Raw genomic sequence first — 20,324 nt, forward strand, 5'->3', positions numbered from 1 at the left:
TGTTGGTTAACTTGGATTCATACAAACACACTGTGATTTGGTGTTCTTCTTTATGACCAAATTTGTGCTTAATTAATTGCAGCACAAACCTCTTCTCTTGCTTTCTGCTGGCTGGTAAGACTAATGATAATATCTAGGAGCATGATTTGTTGCTCTGAGCAGACACAGAGCCTCTATTTTCTTGTTTACCCTACTTTACCGGAGGCCCTTTACCATAGATATAGCCAACAAAAGTGGAAGAGCAAACATAATCTATTGTTAACCACTTCAGTTGCTGCATAGCTATTTGTAGATACCCTGTAGAAATGAACTGGTGTACCTGTGAAGCTACATGTACTGAAGCTAACGCTCAATGCGTTCTGCCTAGAAGCTATTTTCCTCTTTGGAAAACGAGTGTATAACTATGCACTGTTCTCATGACCTTTGATTGAGCGGATTTTCTCCAGGGGAGAGCAGAATTATCATAGTTTGTGCTCCTGTTCGAAACCATGCATAACTTTAATTGCCAGCCCATGATGGGGTCTATGAGAAAGCTATAAAACGTGAGTGCTCACATCAGTGCGGACTAGTAAATTAGCATGACAATGGCGGGTGGCTGCATTGGGAATAAGGGAGAGGGCGGTGGTGGGGACAGGGTTACGAGCTCAGCAGAGCGATTGAAATTCCTGCTGTCAGGTGATGGCTGCTCAGGTGATACAGCACAACGCTTGCGCCACTCTAAGTAGAATGCAGATGCAGAGTGACTTTAGAGGTTTTTATATGAGAGAGGATCAGGAGGAATTTCATTCTGTGCTTTTTCTCTCTTTTTTATTGACAGAACCGCATGTCACATGTAGCAAACGCATGCATAACGTGAAGAGGCAATTGTACAAACCACCAGCTAATACAATACACATTCTGCCACATAAGTTAACACGAACAATCAATCAAAGGATGTTAAGTAGAAAAGTGGACTAACTTAAAAGACTTGATGGTTTCTTGCAACCAGACCCTTGGATGTGTCCATGCCGAGTGAGCGATATGTTATGGGTATGGTTATGTTATGGTTATAATGAACCTATAAAAACCTTAAGAAATGTGGAAGTTGATCATTGAACCATAGAAGTTCTTTTTAACATGTCATATTCATTTAAAAATCATAATTTAAGCCTGTTAGTTAATTTTGCATTGCTGCAAAACACTAAGTGGTTTCTAACTGTCACAGTGAAAACTCAAATGCAGGAGACAGCAGACAACAGGAACATGAAAACAACTCTTTATTGCAAGTTTAGTGCAGGAAAGGCAAAACTGGTCTCAACTAAAACCAAGGATTCAACAAAGAGCGAACTGAAAGCCATGGCTTAAAACTAATCTAACGAGGGCATGAAGTGCAGCTTGAGAGATGGGCGGAGAAACTCAGGTGAGGGGAATGAAGTGATAATGCATAAACACAGGTGCTATGGTAAACAGGCTCGAAAACACAGACAGAAAGTAAAACAAGACATGAAGCAGAAGAGTGAGTGAAGCGAAACCCCAAGACTATGACAGTAATTTACTCAATTGCTGTGCATATGTACAATATTGAGGTATTTCCACTTTGATATTTAATTGTGACCTGTTGTCAGCTAAACTTAATGGCAACGCCCGCTGAAACGACCAGGACCTCACGGTGCTCTCTACCTGGCTCACAATCACCTTTCCTCTGCTAAACTTAACTGTCATGTAACCGGTCGTCACGTGGATGATTTTTTTCTATACATGAAAAGGAAAATACTACAAAGCAGAACACTAGCATTTACAAAGGTTTTAACAGTAAATTGGGTCATCATTATTCTCAATTCCTGATATCAGTTACTTGCTAAAAAATAAAAGAGGGCTAAGATTTTGTAAGATTAGAATTGACTTCTTTAATTATTGATGTGCTGTGTAATTTTAGGGACTGAATCTCTTTAGTTTTATATCTTTAATTTTCCCCACATTTGTTCAACAAATCAATACTCATATGCTTGTCCGGTACTGTTTCGCTCCTGAAATTGAGACACTTGGGTAGATGGGAAAAATGCTTTGTCACACTTTGGTTAAACTAATAGTGTTCCATTTTTTAGCATTTAACCTTACCACACTCTAATAACACCAGTCTAGGTTTTGGACTCAAACACATATGGTATTGTTTTGCATTGTGCAGAGCATTACGTCTTAATCAGTAGGGCATAGATGAACCAAAAGTACCATTGAAAGCACTATAATGATTTTGTATTATTCAGATATATCAGGCCCATTAGCACAAGAACTAGAAATGGCATTCATTTTACAAGCCAGCAAGAGCTCACAAGCTGGAGCTCTAGGGAGCAAGGAACAGCTGAAGGATGCAGTTTAAAAATACCAGATTGTTTTTCTCCAGGGCTGGAATGACTCATTACCCAGGCAGCAAAGCAGGGAGTCTTGTCAGTTGGGTCGTCCCACAGTACAGTGACGCGAAAATTGCACCAGCACATTACTTATAGTGCTACAGTCGTTTTGGGACTGTGACAACAACAGCGATACACACATACACTTGTACACTCCAAAAAGTCCCCATAAACACACAAACACCTGTGTTGAAATCCAGGGAAGTGATGTGTGCAGATTGTGGGAGAGTTTTGTTTTCTGGGAGGTAGGGTAAAGTCTCAGGTGGTTGCCATATGCTGACGTGTTTATCCCATCTTCTCATCTCGTGGCTCACTCGTTCAGAAGCGAGGGGTGTTGGGAGATAGCCTGACCAACCCATCGCTCAGATACTGCTGCGCCACTGTGAAGACTTTCCACTATTGGATCTTTACTCTGGTCTTATCTGATGGCCACTCTGCTGTGAGGTGTTGTGAAACCGACGCTCACACGTCACTAGCTCTCCTCCTATCTCTCTGGATTCAGCCTAAGGAGGTGCGGGGGAAATGTTGAAGGAGATTGAGGGCATATTGGGGGCAGACTGGCATGGCACTTAGCCTTGGATCATTCCTCACCTGGGAGATAAAGGGCAGGAATGATGACTTCCCAGCTTGAACTGAGCTTTGGGCCAGCATTAGACCTTTGCAGTGAAAAAGGTGAGTGATCCGTGGAGGCCTCTGATGTAAAGAACTGCCCTTATCAGGCCAACAGGGAGGAAGATGAGGAAATAACAGAAAGGCCTGTGCGAAGAAATGTAACTGATTCGGAATTTGGTTAGGTGGGAATATTTCTAATGTCTTTCAGTCTTCATCCCCCTCCTTTTTCTGTTTTCTTTCCTTTCCTCCCTCTATCTTTCTTATCTGAGCTCCTCTGTAGAAAAATCCATTTTCCTGCAGTATATCGCTTTGTCTGCGCAGGGTGCGGCGGGACTGAGGTGGGTGGTAAATAATGCAAGTCTTTCTCCTTTAATGCTTCCATTGGAGGGGGCGCTCACTAAGACCCTCTCAGAAGTGGGCTTATTAAACCAACCAGGCCGCAGACATTGCTATTCCTTTTTTTAGGGGGCAAGGTGAGGAAAAAGTGAAAATGTCCCTAAAGAAAATTTCTGCTGCAAGGGCCCATTATCCCATTCCCTTACCCATTGAAACTTAAAGCAACACTATGTAACTTTTCCCGCTTCGGTTCCCCTATAGGTTGTCTCATTGGAACTACAGCTCGCGCTTCCCGCCCCTAAAGTCCCCCTACAGGTTGTCTAATTGGAACTACAGCTGCAGCTAAAAGTTAAGTTAAGTTAAGTTGCTTTAAAGAGGAATCCAAATGGGAGGTGCATAGAGCTCCAAAAGTCACTAAGTGTGGCTTTTGCTGTGACTGCAGACATCCTGCATTCAGTTTGTGCCTCATCTCTTGCAGAAAGATAACATTGCCTAGTTGCTGCTTCGAATTGTAAGTTTTGAAAGAGAGGAGCAGATGGCCATTATCTTCTGGACAGGATTCAAAGCAGTGGTCGATAAAATTCAAGTTTGGAAAGCTTGCTCACCTTTCTGACAAGCAGTGCTGTAACCTCGACGTGAAAGTGACTTACTCTGGCATGGCCCTTTTTGACTTTCCCTCCCTTTTCTGAGTTTCATCATGGATTTTCTTTTCCCCATTTTCTCTATAAATGAAGATGATCTTTTTGTTCACCTCCTGTTTTCAACCGATTCTGTAACTCCACTCCAGTGCTGTTTCATTTTCATTCCCGATTGTGCAATGGTTGCCATTTTACTTCAAAGCACAGCAGAGAATAGAGACCTAGTGTGCTTGAAGGTCTCTATTCTCCATTATGCTTTAATAATATATGCAGTAAATACTGTATATATGAGTCAAACAGAGGATGGCCAAATTCATTTCAAAGCTGCAGTTTTCACATGCATCGGGTTTAAGTGGAAGGTCTAGAATGAATGAATGAATGAATCAGATGTATGCGGAGGCAGGGGAAGATATGAGATCCTATACCTCACTAATGTCAAAAATCCACCTCTGCTCATAGAGAATATTGTAGCCCCCACATATATTTATCGTTTCGTTATGTTTCCATTGCGCAACAAATCCGAACATATCCCTTTGACAACACTATTATGGAAGAAAAGACGTGTAAAAAAAATCCAATGTAATGGGAGCAAAACACTGCTGAGAATACTGCTCTTGTTACAGGGCAGAACAGCAGAAGTAGGCCTCGTGTGATTGGCCCTAATACATTTGCTTGCAGAAACTGATTCAAAAGATGAAAGGAAGGGAGAGGTTTGTCTTTATCAGGTCAACATGCCTCCAGGGCTGCCTACACATCCAAAATAGATGTATCTACAAGAAAGCTGGCCAGAATTAGTTAACGCTTGCACAATAATCTACCTAACTTATTTATTTATTTGATTCCTTTCATTTTCCGCTACCCTCAGGATATATTTCTTCCTCTGGCGATTTCTTACAGATGCTCGTGGGCACATTGTGTCTCTGGATTCCTTCCACTGCGTGTCTGATGAGTCATGCACGGGGACCAAAAAGGAATTAAACAGTCATTGTTTGAGATAATGGATAACTAATGGCTATCATATGAGATGATACTTGAGAGCATGTGTCGTGTGAGATGGAGCAATCGAATATGCCGTATGAATTGAGAGATTAAACATGCTGACACTTGCTGATGTGATTAAATAGAGCATGTAAATACCACCCGCACAACAACAACAAACCGGTCAGTCACCACAAACTGCAAAGTGGTCGCCATCTGACCACCTCATCCAATTTATCTGTCTCATTTATCTTTTACTTCATTTCATTCTGTCTGCATTTTTAGTGTGGAAACGTACTGCAACACTAACTGACTTTGACACTCTATTCAAATAAAATTGTTTTGTTGCAGGGTGTTTTAATGCATACTTATCTTGTTTTCTTTATCAGTTATCCAATGAAGGACTAGACACATACGGCCAAGTATGAGGATGCTCCACCAACATAGAAATTTGAAAATAAAAGTCCACAACAAAAACTACAAAATTGGAAAGTAAATATTAAAAACCTATTAAGTACAAAAACTGCTAAACTTGTATTTAAACTCAAAAGCCATGTGCCAAAATAAGTTGAATAAAATGCAGACTACATTTGGTTTTCTTGTTTTTTAAACCTGCATGAACCAATATTTTTGCCCCTTTAGGGAAACAAGCTGTACTAACAACTTTTGAGTTGATATGGCAAACTTGTTGGCAAACATTTCCCTTTTTTTGTTACTTTATCTAGCAAATATGGAGCAACATTAGCATTCTTTTGGAGTTGTGTTTCTGGCTATGAATGCATGAATTTCAGGAGTCTCTTTAGCTGCTAAATGCTTTGCTATGTTCACCAGCTAGTTGCTAAGTTTGTCCATCTTCCGTTAGTCACGTAGTGATTTAAACATTGCTAATATAACTATATTAATATTAATTGCTTTAAATACCTAGTTGACTTATGTAGGAACGGATGTGTCCTCTAGTCTTATCAATGCATTTTTATTTTTGTATTACTAATAAGAATGTAAGGAAAGGAAGGTAAAAAAAGGAAAAAAGAAACATGCATGTTTAATTAAATGTGTGAATATTGGGGTAGCAGATGCAATGGCTTGCTCAAATCTTTAAAAGCATATGGATTTGTGTACACGTGTATGTGTTTGTGTGTTTTTGCGTGCCAAGACATGTGGGCATTGTAGGTATTATATCCACTCCAGTAAAGATGAGTTCAGAGTTTGCAGTTCTTTGAAGCCACACTCGCTGGTTAAAGCATGTCTTTCTGGGCTTGCCCTGTCTCAGTCAGTCTGAGGTGATTGCAGTTGACACATTTGCAGACGGTCTGCATCGTCAGCTAGCCAATCCAGCAGGGTGCAATGTTGCAAAACTGGAGAAGACAGAAGAAGGTTAGATGATATATTATGACAGTAAAAAGGGTGTCAATAATGGTTTGTCTTGTGAAGAATTGTCAGGCACATTTTCACCACCTCTTGCCTCAGGCAGTGGATCTGCCTGTATCATACATTGCCTGTTCACATTAATGAGAAATCTCCCACTCACAATACCACTCTTTACTGTACAGTAGGGTGCATTCACCTATGTATAACCTTGGAATGACTAATGTGTGTGCTTGCAATTGTTTCTATCCTGGGAACAAGGGCTTTGCAAGGTTAAGAGCACCCATGTCAAGAACAAAGAAGCAAAGGGGCTGGCAATTTAGAAATCCTTTTTGGTTTCTCCTACAGCTACACTTTACACAACAATTCTCCAAACCAACTACATGGATTACACACAGAATGACTTTGGTTTAGTCTAGAATGGTCAAAGATTAAGTGCCTGTATTTTCCCCCAATTGTAACTCACACAAACACAACACTCCATCAGGAGCTAGTTCCTCTTCAACAAGCACAACAAGTGCCAGTCTAAGAGGGTCGCTGCCAAATACAGGAATTTTGTAGTAATGAAGCTGTCAGAAAGATGTGAAGTGGATAATGTTTGCACCTGCTCCACGTCCCGGCCTGGAAAACATAATACACCATTCTTTGAGAGCTCAACTATGCCTACAGCAAAGACAGGCTACAATGACATCAAACTGTGTAACCACTCATTACAGCGTGTTCTCTGCGCAGACCACCTCAATGTGTTTTCTCATCCTCATTTGCCCAAATATACGAGGCTGCCTGTGGGTGCTGTCATTGCTGTCTCCCTCTCCAGCTGGCACTTCACATGAGGAGGTGTTAGCATTATCTGAAGCTATCATCCGATATTTACTGTACTGGGGTGGTTATCCATTTTAGTTGATACAGCAGTGATTCATTAGGCCTCATTTGCTTTTGTGCCAGTGCAGTGCTCGCAATCCTCACCAATTTCAAATTGTTGACATGAGAGCCCCAGAACTGCATTAGAGACCAGTTTTGAGAGTGGTGTTTTTTAAAACACCTGAAATGTAAAGACCTCATTCAAAATATGATACACCCTTACTTCTCAGAGTCACGACTACCTGATCCACATACTGCTGGAATCAACACCACTTAGTAAATCCAGTGATATCAATGTCTGTTGACAATACACAGCAAATCAATTTCTTATTAAATGTATGTCGCTAATTAAAGAGCAAACAAGAAACGCTAGAAACTAAGGCAGAAATGCCAAAGTGTAAACAAATATATCTGGAAAAAAACCTGTAGTGACAGAACTCAAAACATTCAAATGAAAATAGGATAAAATAAATAGAAGTTAAAATCATCAAAATGAGCATCATTATTAACTATCATCATGTGTTTACTGAACTAAGGTATAAAATGTCCTTATATTCTCATATCACAATCTCCTCTTTCCATTCTATGGGGTGTTGAAAGATTATGGGCATGCATAAAACATTTCCTTAAACATGTATGAACATGTATTTTCATTAATTTCATTCATAAGCACATAAAGAAAGAACACTAGTAATAATAATGGAATATGCAAGAGAGGCCGAAAGCCTAAAAGGTTTATCAAGGGTCTAAGTTTAGCTGAAAAACAAATAAAAAAACAAAACTAACTAAAAACTATTTCAAATACAACTAATATGTTTCAAAACATATTCATTTTTCCCATTTACATTTGTTTTACCACTCACATACCAAACAATGAGATGTCAAAGCTATCCTGCATGGCACAATAGACATAGAATGACTTATAGGAACAAACAAACAGCTTAGAGTTCAGCTGTTACACTTGATTGGGATACTTGATACTTAGGAGTGCCAGTCCCAACTGATATAATGCTGTTTTCTCATGTTTGTGTATTTCTGTGCAGGTTATATTTTCACACAAATCCTCTTAAGTACTTGAGGAGGATGACATGTTCTGTTATAAACAAAAAGAGGATGCCTCCTAAAATGTTGTTAACACCTGTGCTAATGTCTGCCTGAGAGCTAAGCAACACCAAGACACATGGGGCATGTAGTACTGTAGCAGCTGCCCTCATTTATTTTCTCTCCAGCCATGTGTAGATAAGATAAAGCCCTATTCACTCTGTTAAGCAAAAATCCTTGGCTGCACCACTGGCAGCCCGCACGGTACAAAACCCCAAAGTAGGGCATTCCAAATTTCCACTCCTCTGTGGCCTGAAGAATGCATCTGGACACCCCCACACACTCATGCTCGACTGACGCCTGCATTATTTTCCACTTATGATACTTGAATTATGCATTTTACATGTGGAAATTGCCCATGTCTGTGACATGTGGAGGCGGGCACAAAGCTGGATTTGAGCCAGTCTGCTAAACCTCACGGGTAGACTTGACTCCCAACGCCTTCCGTGGAACATTTCATAGTGAGCTTTAGCAGCACTAAGGGCAACTTGGTTTGCTGCCAACTATACAATAGTGTTGTGAGAAATGTGCAATTTTTGCCCCCTAATCCAATGGCGCTTCGCCACCACTCAACAATTAATCCTCTGTAGTGGCATACCATACCTAACTCTATTTCAGCTATTATATATTATATATAACTCTATTATAGCTTTAAATGCAACTAAGAAGAAAAAACATTGTAATTTTAGCAACTAATATGATTTATAGTTGTAGGAGTGCTGCCCATAATATATACAGTCAGTGGTGTAAGAAGTAAGGGAAATAATGTTTTCTGTGGCTCTGGAGGAGCTTTTTCAAGCCTGAGATATTTTTTAGTCTACAACGCCGAAGTATTTCAACCTTAGCTTGTAGACTATAAATTTGTAACGGAAAGTCTGCAATACACACTATCATTGGGTTTGAAAAATATAGGCAATAACCATCGTTTATAGACCTTTCCTGTCTGGTGTTCAATTTGCAGTAGTAGTTATGGGATCAATTGTTTTTGGAGCTTTTGCAGTCCCCCACTGCATATTTGATAGAAGCACAATACTAAATTACCATCATAAGCAATACCGCAAAGTAAAACACTCCATTACAAGTAAGAATCAACAACCTCATAAGTATTAACAGCACTTAAAGTATCAAAAGTAAAAGTACCACTTACAGTATGCAGTCAGAATTATCACTGTTAATTATTACTACTGAAGAATAAATGTGCAAGCAGAATTTTAATGTGGCTGGTTATGGTGGAGCAAATGTGAACTTTTAGCGTTACCTTAACCTTTACTATAAGGTAATTTAGTCTTTAACAAGGTATGCTATCCTATGAGCTGATGATGTATGTTAAATATAACAATAACAATATTTGGATATTACTGTACATGTTGTGAAGTACAATTCTAAAGTGGCATACAATTAAAGTACAAATACTAAAAAATTGTATCTAAGTATAGTACTTGAGTAGATCTACTTTATCAAGTTTTTTTTATACCACTGTGGACAGCAACAACAGTTTGTAAATGTTGAACACAACACAGTCTTGACTGAGTCAGTGCATCACTCAAGGCTCGATAGTAATTTGATGTCAGTTGTTGAAAGGGAGAACTCTTCCCTTCCACTTTCGCTTCCAATTGTTCTCCAGTCGAGCAGGGATTCGATCTGACAGCCCTCTGATTGCAAGCTCATTCTCTCATTGTCAGGATATCGCCAGCCCTCTGCCTTTCTCACAGACATGAAGACTCTCCCATGTCTGTGCAGTGCACACATGTTCACATATATGCTAACAGATCTATATAGACCCTCTTTTTACACACACACACACACACACACACACACACACACACACACACACACAGTTGCCTGTCTCTGTATTTCCTTCTGCCTGCCGACCTCTGGTTCCCTCAGTTATTCATGAGCCATCTGCTTGGGCAAGTGCTGTGTCAGATGTGTGTCAAACAGGACCTCATCTGTCCCCCCTGTTCATCTTCTAATTGTGTCCTCGTCTGCATGCTATAGCCGCCACTGATGCCCATGCAACACTCCATGGTTACCCAAGGGACTCTAGTTCGACTCTCTGGTCCATCATGTCCTAAATAACCTGTTTGATCTGATGTGTGCATCTTTATTTAAGATTATAGCATCTGGTTCATCAATGTTGTACGGGCAAGCACAAATCTGTCCCTATGTGCTGGTCTGTGTGTTTGTTTTGTGCGTTCTTTTAAGAAGTGGATTGAAGATGACTCATGTTTCCATTGAGATACAGAAATATAGGCAACGTTGTCAATAATAAACATTACATCCACTCATTATTTAAGTCAAAAGTAAATGGTTGTACACTCTTCATTATAACCAGAATCACATCGTAGTGGCTAACACATAATCAGAAGTGAAATTAGACAGCATCACAGTTGAAAGAGTACTGTAATGAACAAATTAAGAAAGATAACTTGACCTTGAAGTAAGACTAATTGTGTTGTTAAAGAAAAAAAGTTGCTCTTTTGAACACTGTGACAAGGTCAATGTGGTAGCCATAAAAGGCAAAAAAAAGGGCCAACCTTTTCCATACATGCCCTACCAACCAATCCCTCTGCAATTCAGTGATGCTTGAAAGTGAAGACCATATATTCTCTTTAACAAAACCTTTTTTATGGGCTTATGAATGAAAAGAGGTTCAAAGCCATCTAAAATGGAATATTCTCCTGGTCTGCCATGACAGTGTAACTGTAGGCTACTCTGTAATTCTTGCCTTTCAAAATTAGTACTTTATCAAAAAGTCTACTTGAGTCAAAGTAGAAGCACTGTACTCAGAAAAGTACAAGTAGACAAAGGGATTAATTTACAAGAACAAGAGTATGTAATTAGTTGCTTTACATCCAAGACGGCATCACTCAAAACCCCATCAGAGCCAAAAGTGAAGGCTTGATGAATCACTCAGAAATTTAAAAAAACATAAATGTATGTTCAGTTTCCCCATTGTTCACTGTCTGTGTGTCAGTTTCTACAATGGATTAAGTAACAGGAGAAGTGTCAGACTGACTTATCTGAGAAAAGAAAAATGCAGGATTATTTGTCATGAACCAATCATAATCATCAAGGGTGGGCCTGAACTTAAAAATAACATGGCTGATGTTCTGGGTGAGTGTGATTAAGAAACAATTTTATATTACTAACCACCTACTTTATGCAAAATTTAAAAAGGATTTAGCATGGCTAGATAGCCATATTGACCTCATGAAAAATGAGTACCAGTAGGGAGATCAAAAGGAAGCAGAACAGTTAGCCATTGATGACAGGCCTGAGAAATAAAACAGGAATCAACAAATCCAACACAGACAAACACAGTATAATTGATACAAAAAAATGTTTTTGTCCCAATCACCTGCCTATCTAAAGGTATAAACGCTAAACTTGGAAATTATATAATAGAGGCAAACTGTAGTTTAAAAAAATAAGATATAAAGTAGGAATTCTAAAGAAAAAAATGTCCTCATAACAGCTGGAACACACCGCAGCGATAGTTTTGGCGTCTCCTTTATTTCTTGAGCGATACGCAAGCGTATGTGTCAAACCAGGCAGGTAATCACATACAGGAAGATCACAGAGCAGCTGGATGTTTTACCAAAATAAACACTTTATGGTGATTTTGGCTGTCTTGACTACTCACAGCGAGGCACGCGATCAGGCACACAGAGAGAGAGACCGACGGACCGACAGAGAGAGAGAGAGAGAGAGAGAGAGAGAGAGAGAGAGAGAGAGAGAGAGACACACACACACACACACACACACACACACACACACACACACAGCCACATTTAAGCTACAATTACCACAGTTTTCCCCACTCATCCTGTCTCTTTCTATCGGAGAGAGGGAGAGAGTGAGAGAGAGAGAGAGAGAGAGAGAGAGAGAGAGGTGACCAGTGCGTAGAAATACGCATCCGGTATGAATGGCCAGGCGCACAATCAGGCACCTATCTACGCTACGCGACACTTACTCGTGCGGTGTGTTCCAGCTGTAAGAAGTTTGTTTGTGAGTTTGCAAGTCTGTTCTGCACCGAGTTACTGCCCTATATTACTTTCAGTTCACAAAGTCATTTATAGTTGCATTGGCTGTGCTAAAATTGGGCTTCATGCAACTGTCATATCCTGTACAGTTTGTCTAAGTTATTTCTTTCAACATGATATAAAAACAATGTATGTATGCATGGATGGGTTCACACAAGATAAATGACCTCAGAGAGAGGATCATGACTATGAATAAATGCAGGCCCGCTTCGGAGCAACACAATAATGCATGATTTCAGAAAGAGGCTATGAGAATCCTCTGGAGAACTACTATGATTCATCTCTGACAGAGACATCACTTCCACTCTGGGCCAAGGGGATAAGACTGTCATGTTAGCCGTCCCTGCCCAATCCCCAGGCCTTCAAAGTAAAGCCACCGTGATGAATCGCAGGGCCCTCTGAATGTGCTGTCCCGACATGCCCTCTGTGTTCTTCGCGGGTTTCAAAGCATGAGGAAGGGTTTAAATGTGTGTTGTATTGTCACAATAAGACAGAGGAGCGCTGATAGTTTGTTTAGAGCTCCAAAACATGCCAGGGACACATGCAAATGAGCTAGACTCCTCGGCTTAGTGATGCACTCATACAATAAGTAAACAAAGCTGTCTGTGCCACTCATACCACTCCTGTGAGCATCTTTCTGTTTTGCTACTGGATGTTTTCTCTAGCTGCTTCTAGAGAACTGGTACCAGTATTTTTTACGACTAAAATTGCAGTTAGCTGATATTATTTATCCACTGTCATGCCTGAATCGTTCTTTTGACCACGGGACAAAACTCAATGCAAGTCTTTTAGGTGAGTTGGTATGGAAGGAAAACACAGGTTTCATTGCAGGTCTTTCAGATTGTCAAGGTCTGAAGCTGGTTGAATAAAATATTTACCTTTGCGATCAAAGAAAGGGACACTGAGAGGCCAATATCCAATTTTTTGGTAGAAGACCAATATCAACCCAATTTTATGTCCTAATCAGAGTGCCTCAGCAGCATCACATCATTTTAGAGAAATTCTTTTGACAGACAATTTAATTAGTCGAGCAGGGAAGCTATATAACAGAATACTGTTCGGCCGCAATTCTTTAACCTGCTATATATTGTCAGGCTCATATTGTAAATAGAAGTGCTTTTCTTGGAGGAGAAGGAGGGGGTGACGTGATGTACTTTACTTAAAGCTGAAGGGGCTATAGTGTCAGTCGGGAGGAAACAAAGAGGATTGTCTCCTCTGAAAGAGAGTGATGATTGCTACTGTACAATAATATAGCACTCAGAAGAAAGGCCACTGGCAGGGTCTGAAACAGGAAGGCGGTGCTTGGTGCCATGTTTTGACACAGCAGATAGGGGAAGATTAAGTGTTGAAACCAAAGCTGGCAGAGGACGATAAGGAATTCATTCTTTTTTATTATTTTTTACCCGCAACCTTGTTGCTGTTTTTTAAGATATTTAAGTTTGTGTCAACAACATCTGTGAGGACAGCTAAACATAAATTCTTTTTTGTGTAATCTTTGCAACCGTTTAGATTTGGAACAAAGACAACACAGTAGTGATGAAAATAAAAGGGGGAAGACCGACATTGTTGACCAATCAATGGTGTGAACGCCACTCTTACTGTACATCAGCTGTCCATAGATACAAGTCTCTAGAGTGAAGGTGAGATGTGTAACTAAGAAGTCATGCAGAGGTTATTCAGAAATGTGATAACGAAAGAGTACAAAGATTTCAGGAAGCCATGACTCCCAGATATTTGCTTGCAACATCTGGTAAGGCAATCATGATGCAGATGAGAAGATGGTTTTAGTGGGAAAGAGGTGATTGGGACAGAGTTGATGACATTGTGGGGCTTATGCTGTCATTCAACAGATGTTAACAAAGACAAGACATATGCTGAGAGCTGAGGAAACCAGGCTTTGACATTCAATGCGTGGGTGGAAATAGCCTGTTAATGAATAGACAGCAAAGGGGGGGGGGGGAGTGAAGACAGTAGAGGAGATACACGAAGCGTGCTGTGTGATAAAATATGGCTATTGTTAGGCAGTGCTGAGGGAAAAGTGCTGCGATGCAGAAAGAGTGGAAAGTCTTGACAGCTTTCCGGTGGCAGTCTGACGGCTGAGCAGGGAGATTGGAAGGAAAGTGCAGCAGAGGGCTGCTGTCAGGCCACACCAGAGCTCCGTTTAACAAGGTCCAGAGATGAGCTGCACCACAACACATTGCAGAGGAATGAGAAGAGAGAGAGAGTGGGAATGGAAGGAGGGCTGAGTAAGGCTCATGCATTTTCCAGAGCCTTACTACCTGTCGTGCCTGTGAGCCTGGGATTCCTCACATGTGCATGGGAGCAGAGATTGGAAATCCTCAGTAAGGACAGGGAGCTGAAGAGGATTCAGAGATTTGAAGCATTACCTGTCATTATATGCTGCTACTAGACATGCCTGTGACACTTTGACACCAGAGTCTCTACATGAAGGAATGTGTGAGCCCCAATAGATGCACTTAATTTTTACAAAGTAAATGTCAGAAGTAATCATTTACATGTGGTAATCCAGTCTATTTCCACTGTGTATCAAGCTGATCCATGGCATAGGACAAGCAGAAATAATTAATGTGAGCAAATGCAGGAACACGCCTTATTTTAAACATGGATGCCTTTGGGGCCTCGTCCTGAATGCTACCACACCTCTTGTGTATCTCATCTTCATGTTGCACTTAGAAAAAAATGCTTCAGTCATGGCTGCACAGTGGAAACTCTAGCAGGGCCTTTGTAGCCATCTTTCCACCTTGGCCCATCTCTCAGCCTGGCATGAAAGCTTATCTCCCAGCGTCAGGCTAAATGTCAACCTCAGGAACGCTGAAACACCATTAGTTATGTCCGTCCTATTAGAGCAAGCTAATTCCACATAAAAGTCACCCAATCATTTTTAAATGAGTCTGCCTTCACAGGATTCTCTTCAGCTGTTTAGATCCTCATGTCAGCAGAAGCAGCAGGGAGGAGATGTGTCCCCAGATCCAAATAGCATCACTGTTAAAATGCATGCTAAATCACTGTTATGTAGAGAATTCCCTATTCTGTAGTAATGTGCTGAACTTTACAAAAAATGTTTTCGTTTTTAAACTTTGTTATTTGATTTGATGGTGTGTGCAGTGTCATAGGCTTACATTGTGTATATCAATTATTGCTCATTCTGTTTTCAAAAATGTATTTTCAGTCATATAAATATAAAAAATAAAAACTAGACATCTGTTTCTTCTACACTTTATGATAGCTACCCTCATGTTCTTTTTCTCAAATTATGTTGTCTGATTAAAATGTACTGTGTTCTTTCAAAGGTTTACACATATTACATCTTGACCTGAATTCCTCTATTTCTACAGATTTCTGCGACTATATTAGAACTGTGACTTTTAATATTTACATACATTATTTACTAACCCACTGATTTTTCTCTGTCTCCGTAGGGGGGCGACTCCTGTTTCTGGTGATGTGGCTGAACATTGTGCCTCAAAGTGACAGCTGCCCTGCCAAGTGTGTGTGCTACAGTGAGCCCAAGCCCACTGTGGCCTGCCAACAACACGGACTGTTTTCCATTCCTACTGAGATCCCTGTGCGGAGCCAACGGATATTCCTCCAGAGCAACAAGCTAACGGTGGTGAGGTCCACCAGCTTCAGCTCTTGTCACAATCTTACTGTTCTATGGCTATACTCCAACAACATCAGCTACATCGAGGCTGGTGCCTTTTACGGCTTGGAAAGACTGGAGGAACTGGACATTGGAGACAACAGCAACCTCCGCACCATCAACCCTACAGCCTTCCGGGGCTTAACTAAGCTGCACACCCTCCACCTGCACAGGTGTGGCCTGTCTGAGCTCCCCATTGGGGTTTTCCGAGGAATGTTCTCCCTACAGTACCTTTACCTGCAGGACAATAACATTCTAACCCTGCATGATGACACCTTTCTGGACCTTGCCAACCTCACCTATCTCTATCTGCACAATAACAAGATCAAGATAGTAACAGACAACATGTTTCGAGGCTTAGTCAATCTGGACAGGCTGCTGCTACACCAGAACCGGGTTATCTATGTCCAACCAAGGGCTTTTAGTGATCTTGGTAAGCTGAAATCCTTGTTCTTGTTCTTTAACAATCTCACTGTCTTGACGGGGGAAACCATGGACGCGCTGGAGTCTCTCCAGTATTTGCGTTTGAACGGGAACCAGTGGATCTGTGACTGCCGGGCGAGGACCTTGTGGGACTGGTTCAAACGCTTCAAAGGTTCCAGTTCTGAGTTGGAGTGCATTGTTCCCGAATTCCTGGCAGGAAAGGACCTGAAACGACTGAAAAGTGAAGATTTGGAGGGGTGTGTGGAAACGCCTCAAATCCAGACCAATCTCTTCAACTCCAAGGGACAGGCTGGGAAATTCTCTTCCACCGAAAATCCTCTCGGGGACACCATTCCCAGATGTTGCCTTGGAGATAATGACAAGTCCTCCATCCTGTCTGGCAAAAGCCGCCAAATCACTAACAACCCCCTTAAGGAAAAGGAGAACATGTCTAAGACTAAGTATAAGGAGCCGGAACGAACAAAAAACGAGACCCAAAACAAGCAGAATGATGGACCACTGGGAACCTTGTCCAACACCCTCGACAAGTCTTTGGAAAATCTAAACCCTGACCTTATAGACAATCTGGAATCATCAACAGCATCAAACAAAAAGAAAAAGAAGTGCTCCAAAAAGCCCAAATCAGACGCCCACTGCATCAAAGGCCGAGGTTCTACTTTGCAAGTGCTGCACTTTCTCTTCATTCCCATGATCTGGATATCTCTAGCCATGTCTTAGGACTCCTGATCTCACTCTGAACACAGGACTCAAGATTGTTGATGCTCATGACAATGATAACAGAAGATACAGTGACATCTACAACAGACACTGACTGAAAAGTGAGGAGTCACGTTGACCCACTGTGGGCGTGGACAAACAATGATGATGAAGACTTTAGAGTACATTTAACAAAATTGATGCCTTTACAGAACACTACAGATCTAATGTATATAATGAATTGGTGCCCAAAATTGTTTGTTCTCTATGTACTTAACTGTACTGTGTCTAAGCTACAGTTCGAGGAATCCTCCCTTTTTCCCTCTCAAAAGCTTTTACTGCTTAGACAGACCACCAGAAGATGAAAAAAAGAAACAAGAACAAAAAACAAATACAGGAAATCAGCGACAGAGCGCACACAAAGAATGTTGGGTCCGTTGAAGATAAACAATCTCCCCCCATTATTTATTCAAAGTGATGCATTTGTTGGGTAATGTTATGTTTTTTTATGTTTATAAAAACAAATGTTTTATCTCCCCAAATTTTAGTTCTATTTTCATGACAGAAAGGGTTTATGGGTTGCATTTACCAAAAGAATGCTGTCAATTTGTGTATGGAGATTGCAATGGAACCATTGATATGCATTTTATTTTACTTGTGTACAAGTATGAATATATTATGAATAAAAGTTCTTATTTCTTAGATCTTTTTGATATTGTGTGGTATTTTCCAGTACGACAGAGCACATGGACTCTGACATCTTAAATGTGATGATGTGCTGCCTTTGTTTTGTGTTGCAGTGGTGAAATGTAACTAAGTACATTTACTCAAGTACTGTACTTGGCCATTATCTGCTAATTTATACTTCTACTTCACTACATCTCAGAGGCACATATTGTACTGTTTGCTCCACAACATTATCATCCCCTTCCTGTCCAGTGAAAACCATGTATCTCCAGATGTGTTGATTTTGAATGTTTGTGATGAACTGAAGGATGAAGTGTTCCTTTATGTTGAGAAAATTATCCTACTTATGAAGCCGAATAAACTATTAAAAAAGCCTCTTGGATTAGCTGGAAAATGCATCATCACAAAGCTGAAAACAGGGCTGTTTTTCTGACACAAAAGTTGACCTTTGTAGAGATACCTGGTTCTCACATGACATTGTTACAAACATATGATGATCTTATAGAATATGATGCATTGCTGTAGATTAAACTACCGAACAGTATATAAATGAGTTAAAATGAGCCCAACCTTAACCATCGACAGCAGTAATTTAAGGCAACATACACATGAATGCAGCAGTAATATTAATCCAAAAACATCATATAGTGAGCATTTTACTGCACAAGAAGTACTTTTACTTTTCATACTTTAAAGTTCTAGTCAGTAAGATTTGAGTTATTTCTAGCGGCAGCTTTGGCGGTAAGATGTAATTGCAGGTGGGCCTCTGGGCCCTCAACTCCCAGAGTTCCTTTTGAAAACGAACAGTGTCAACTGTATGACGTCATTAGAGTGGCAGCTCTTACCTGCACAATGCCTTCACGTGCTCCAGTCCACACTGATAGCAGTTCAGTCTAAGATGAGCTAAGAGCTAATACATCCATTAGGATGAGAGCCGAGTGGGGGCATGCGCAGCTGTGGAGATAATGGAGCTGGGGAGGCAGCGGCTAGCTAACATGGCTAATCATGCTAACGCGGTCAAAAGTGCTGACACAGCTAGCAGGATTACTTATCAAGGGTGTTGGGAAGGCGCGAAGTTTTAGACACTGCGCCTCCCCGACACCCTCTTGAGTAATCCCGCTAGCTGCGTTAGCATTGTTGACCGTGTTAGCACGGTTAGCCACATAGCGTTAGCAGTAAAAATGAGCCAGTGCACACCCATCCCGGGTAACGTTAGTGCACTTAGCCGAGCGGCGGTGGGCATCTAACCAATGTGACACAAACACCCCACTAGCCACTGAGGCAGAATGTGATAACACATTAGCTGATGAAGCAACCCGGTCTCACGCCAGTTCGTAAAAAGTCACGTTACTTTTATTTATTGATTCATGTACAGGTCATGATTTTCTCGTTTATTTCGTGTACAGTCACGATTTTCAAACGTTACCATTTCACGAACTGTCATGACACTGGGCTGCTCTGGGGGACTCATCAACGGGTTAATTAAACACCACACGGCGCCACACGGCAGCGACAACAACGGGACAGACCTCCACACGGGGACGCGATCCGCAATCTCTGTGGCACGCAACAACAGGGACATGAAATGCCACAACGGGACGGTTGAGGTTAGGAAAAGAAAAACTGGGAAAGGAACCGTCACACGCAGGACACGCCGACAACAACGGGACGGTTGTGGTTAGGAAGAGAATAATGCAGATTTTCTGCTTTTCATACTACTCCCTACCGTTGTCGTGCTGTGATCACGAAATATGCTTCCCATTTAAATACATTAAATTTAAATTCGTAATCACCACACGAAGAAAACGACATAATCATGTCCTGTTCACGAATCAATAGATTCAATAACGTAAACATTTCACAAACTGCCATGAGATTGGGCTGGATGAAGTGGAGGCCGTGGAAGAGCGGGCAGCACACACCGCCTTCCCCTTATTCGTCTTACCGGAGGAGGAAAGGGCTGAAAGTCCCATCCGACCCGATTGTGGCGCCTCACATTGCCAACATTATGAGCTGACACAACATGGCTAACAGTGCTAACATCTGAACCAACCTGAGCATCAGAATGTGCAGGGAAGAAAAACTGCGGGCGGAGAAGAGAGCCCAACTTCTCTAAGGCTTTACTGGTGGCTTCCAGCCTTGCTATCATTTCCTGAATGTTCGTCCAAAAAGGCGACTCCGTGGAGAGAAGGTGGTTCATTACAGAGAGGACAGACCAAGCCAGAGGCGTCTGTGTCCCACCTAAGCTGCACACATAGACCGGCAGCAGTCAATGGCAAAGGTTTAGATGTGATTTCAGCCGACATCAGCTCGGTGCTCTTGTGGGTGTGGGTGTTTAGTTTTTTGTTTACTTTTATTTGGAAGTTGAACTGTCTTCTTTCTTTGTCTGTTGGTCCGTCATTGTGAGTCAGCAGTAATGAAATGTAGGCGCCCGATTAACATACCGTTTCTTTGCATCTTTCCTCGTCGGAAGTTCCGAGTAGCATAATAGGCAGTGACAAGCTCCACCTGG

The 20,324-nt window shown here is 41.3% G+C and overlaps 1 protein-coding gene across 1 annotated transcript in view; it reads left to right on the forward strand.

Moving 5' to 3' along the window:
• The window catches only part of rtn4r (reticulon 4 receptor), a 46,040-nt gene extending 28,211 nt beyond the window's left edge, over nt 1–17,829 (forward strand). The window contains exon 2 of the mRNA XM_031305674.2: nt 15,765–17,829. Within this exon, the coding sequence (XP_031161534.2) occupies nt 15,765–17,146 (1,382 nt within the window). The 3' untranslated portion in view covers nt 17,147–17,829. The remainder of the gene's footprint in view (nt 1–15,764) is intronic.
• The last annotated feature ends 2,495 nt before the right edge of the window (nt 17,830–20,324 follow it).

The sequence above is a fragment of the Sander lucioperca genome, chromosome 2, assembly GCF_008315115.2.
Source record: "Sander lucioperca isolate FBNREF2018 chromosome 2, SLUC_FBN_1.2, whole genome shotgun sequence".
In the NCBI taxonomy this organism is placed as follows: Eukaryota; Metazoa; Chordata; class Actinopteri; order Perciformes; family Percidae; genus Sander; species Sander lucioperca.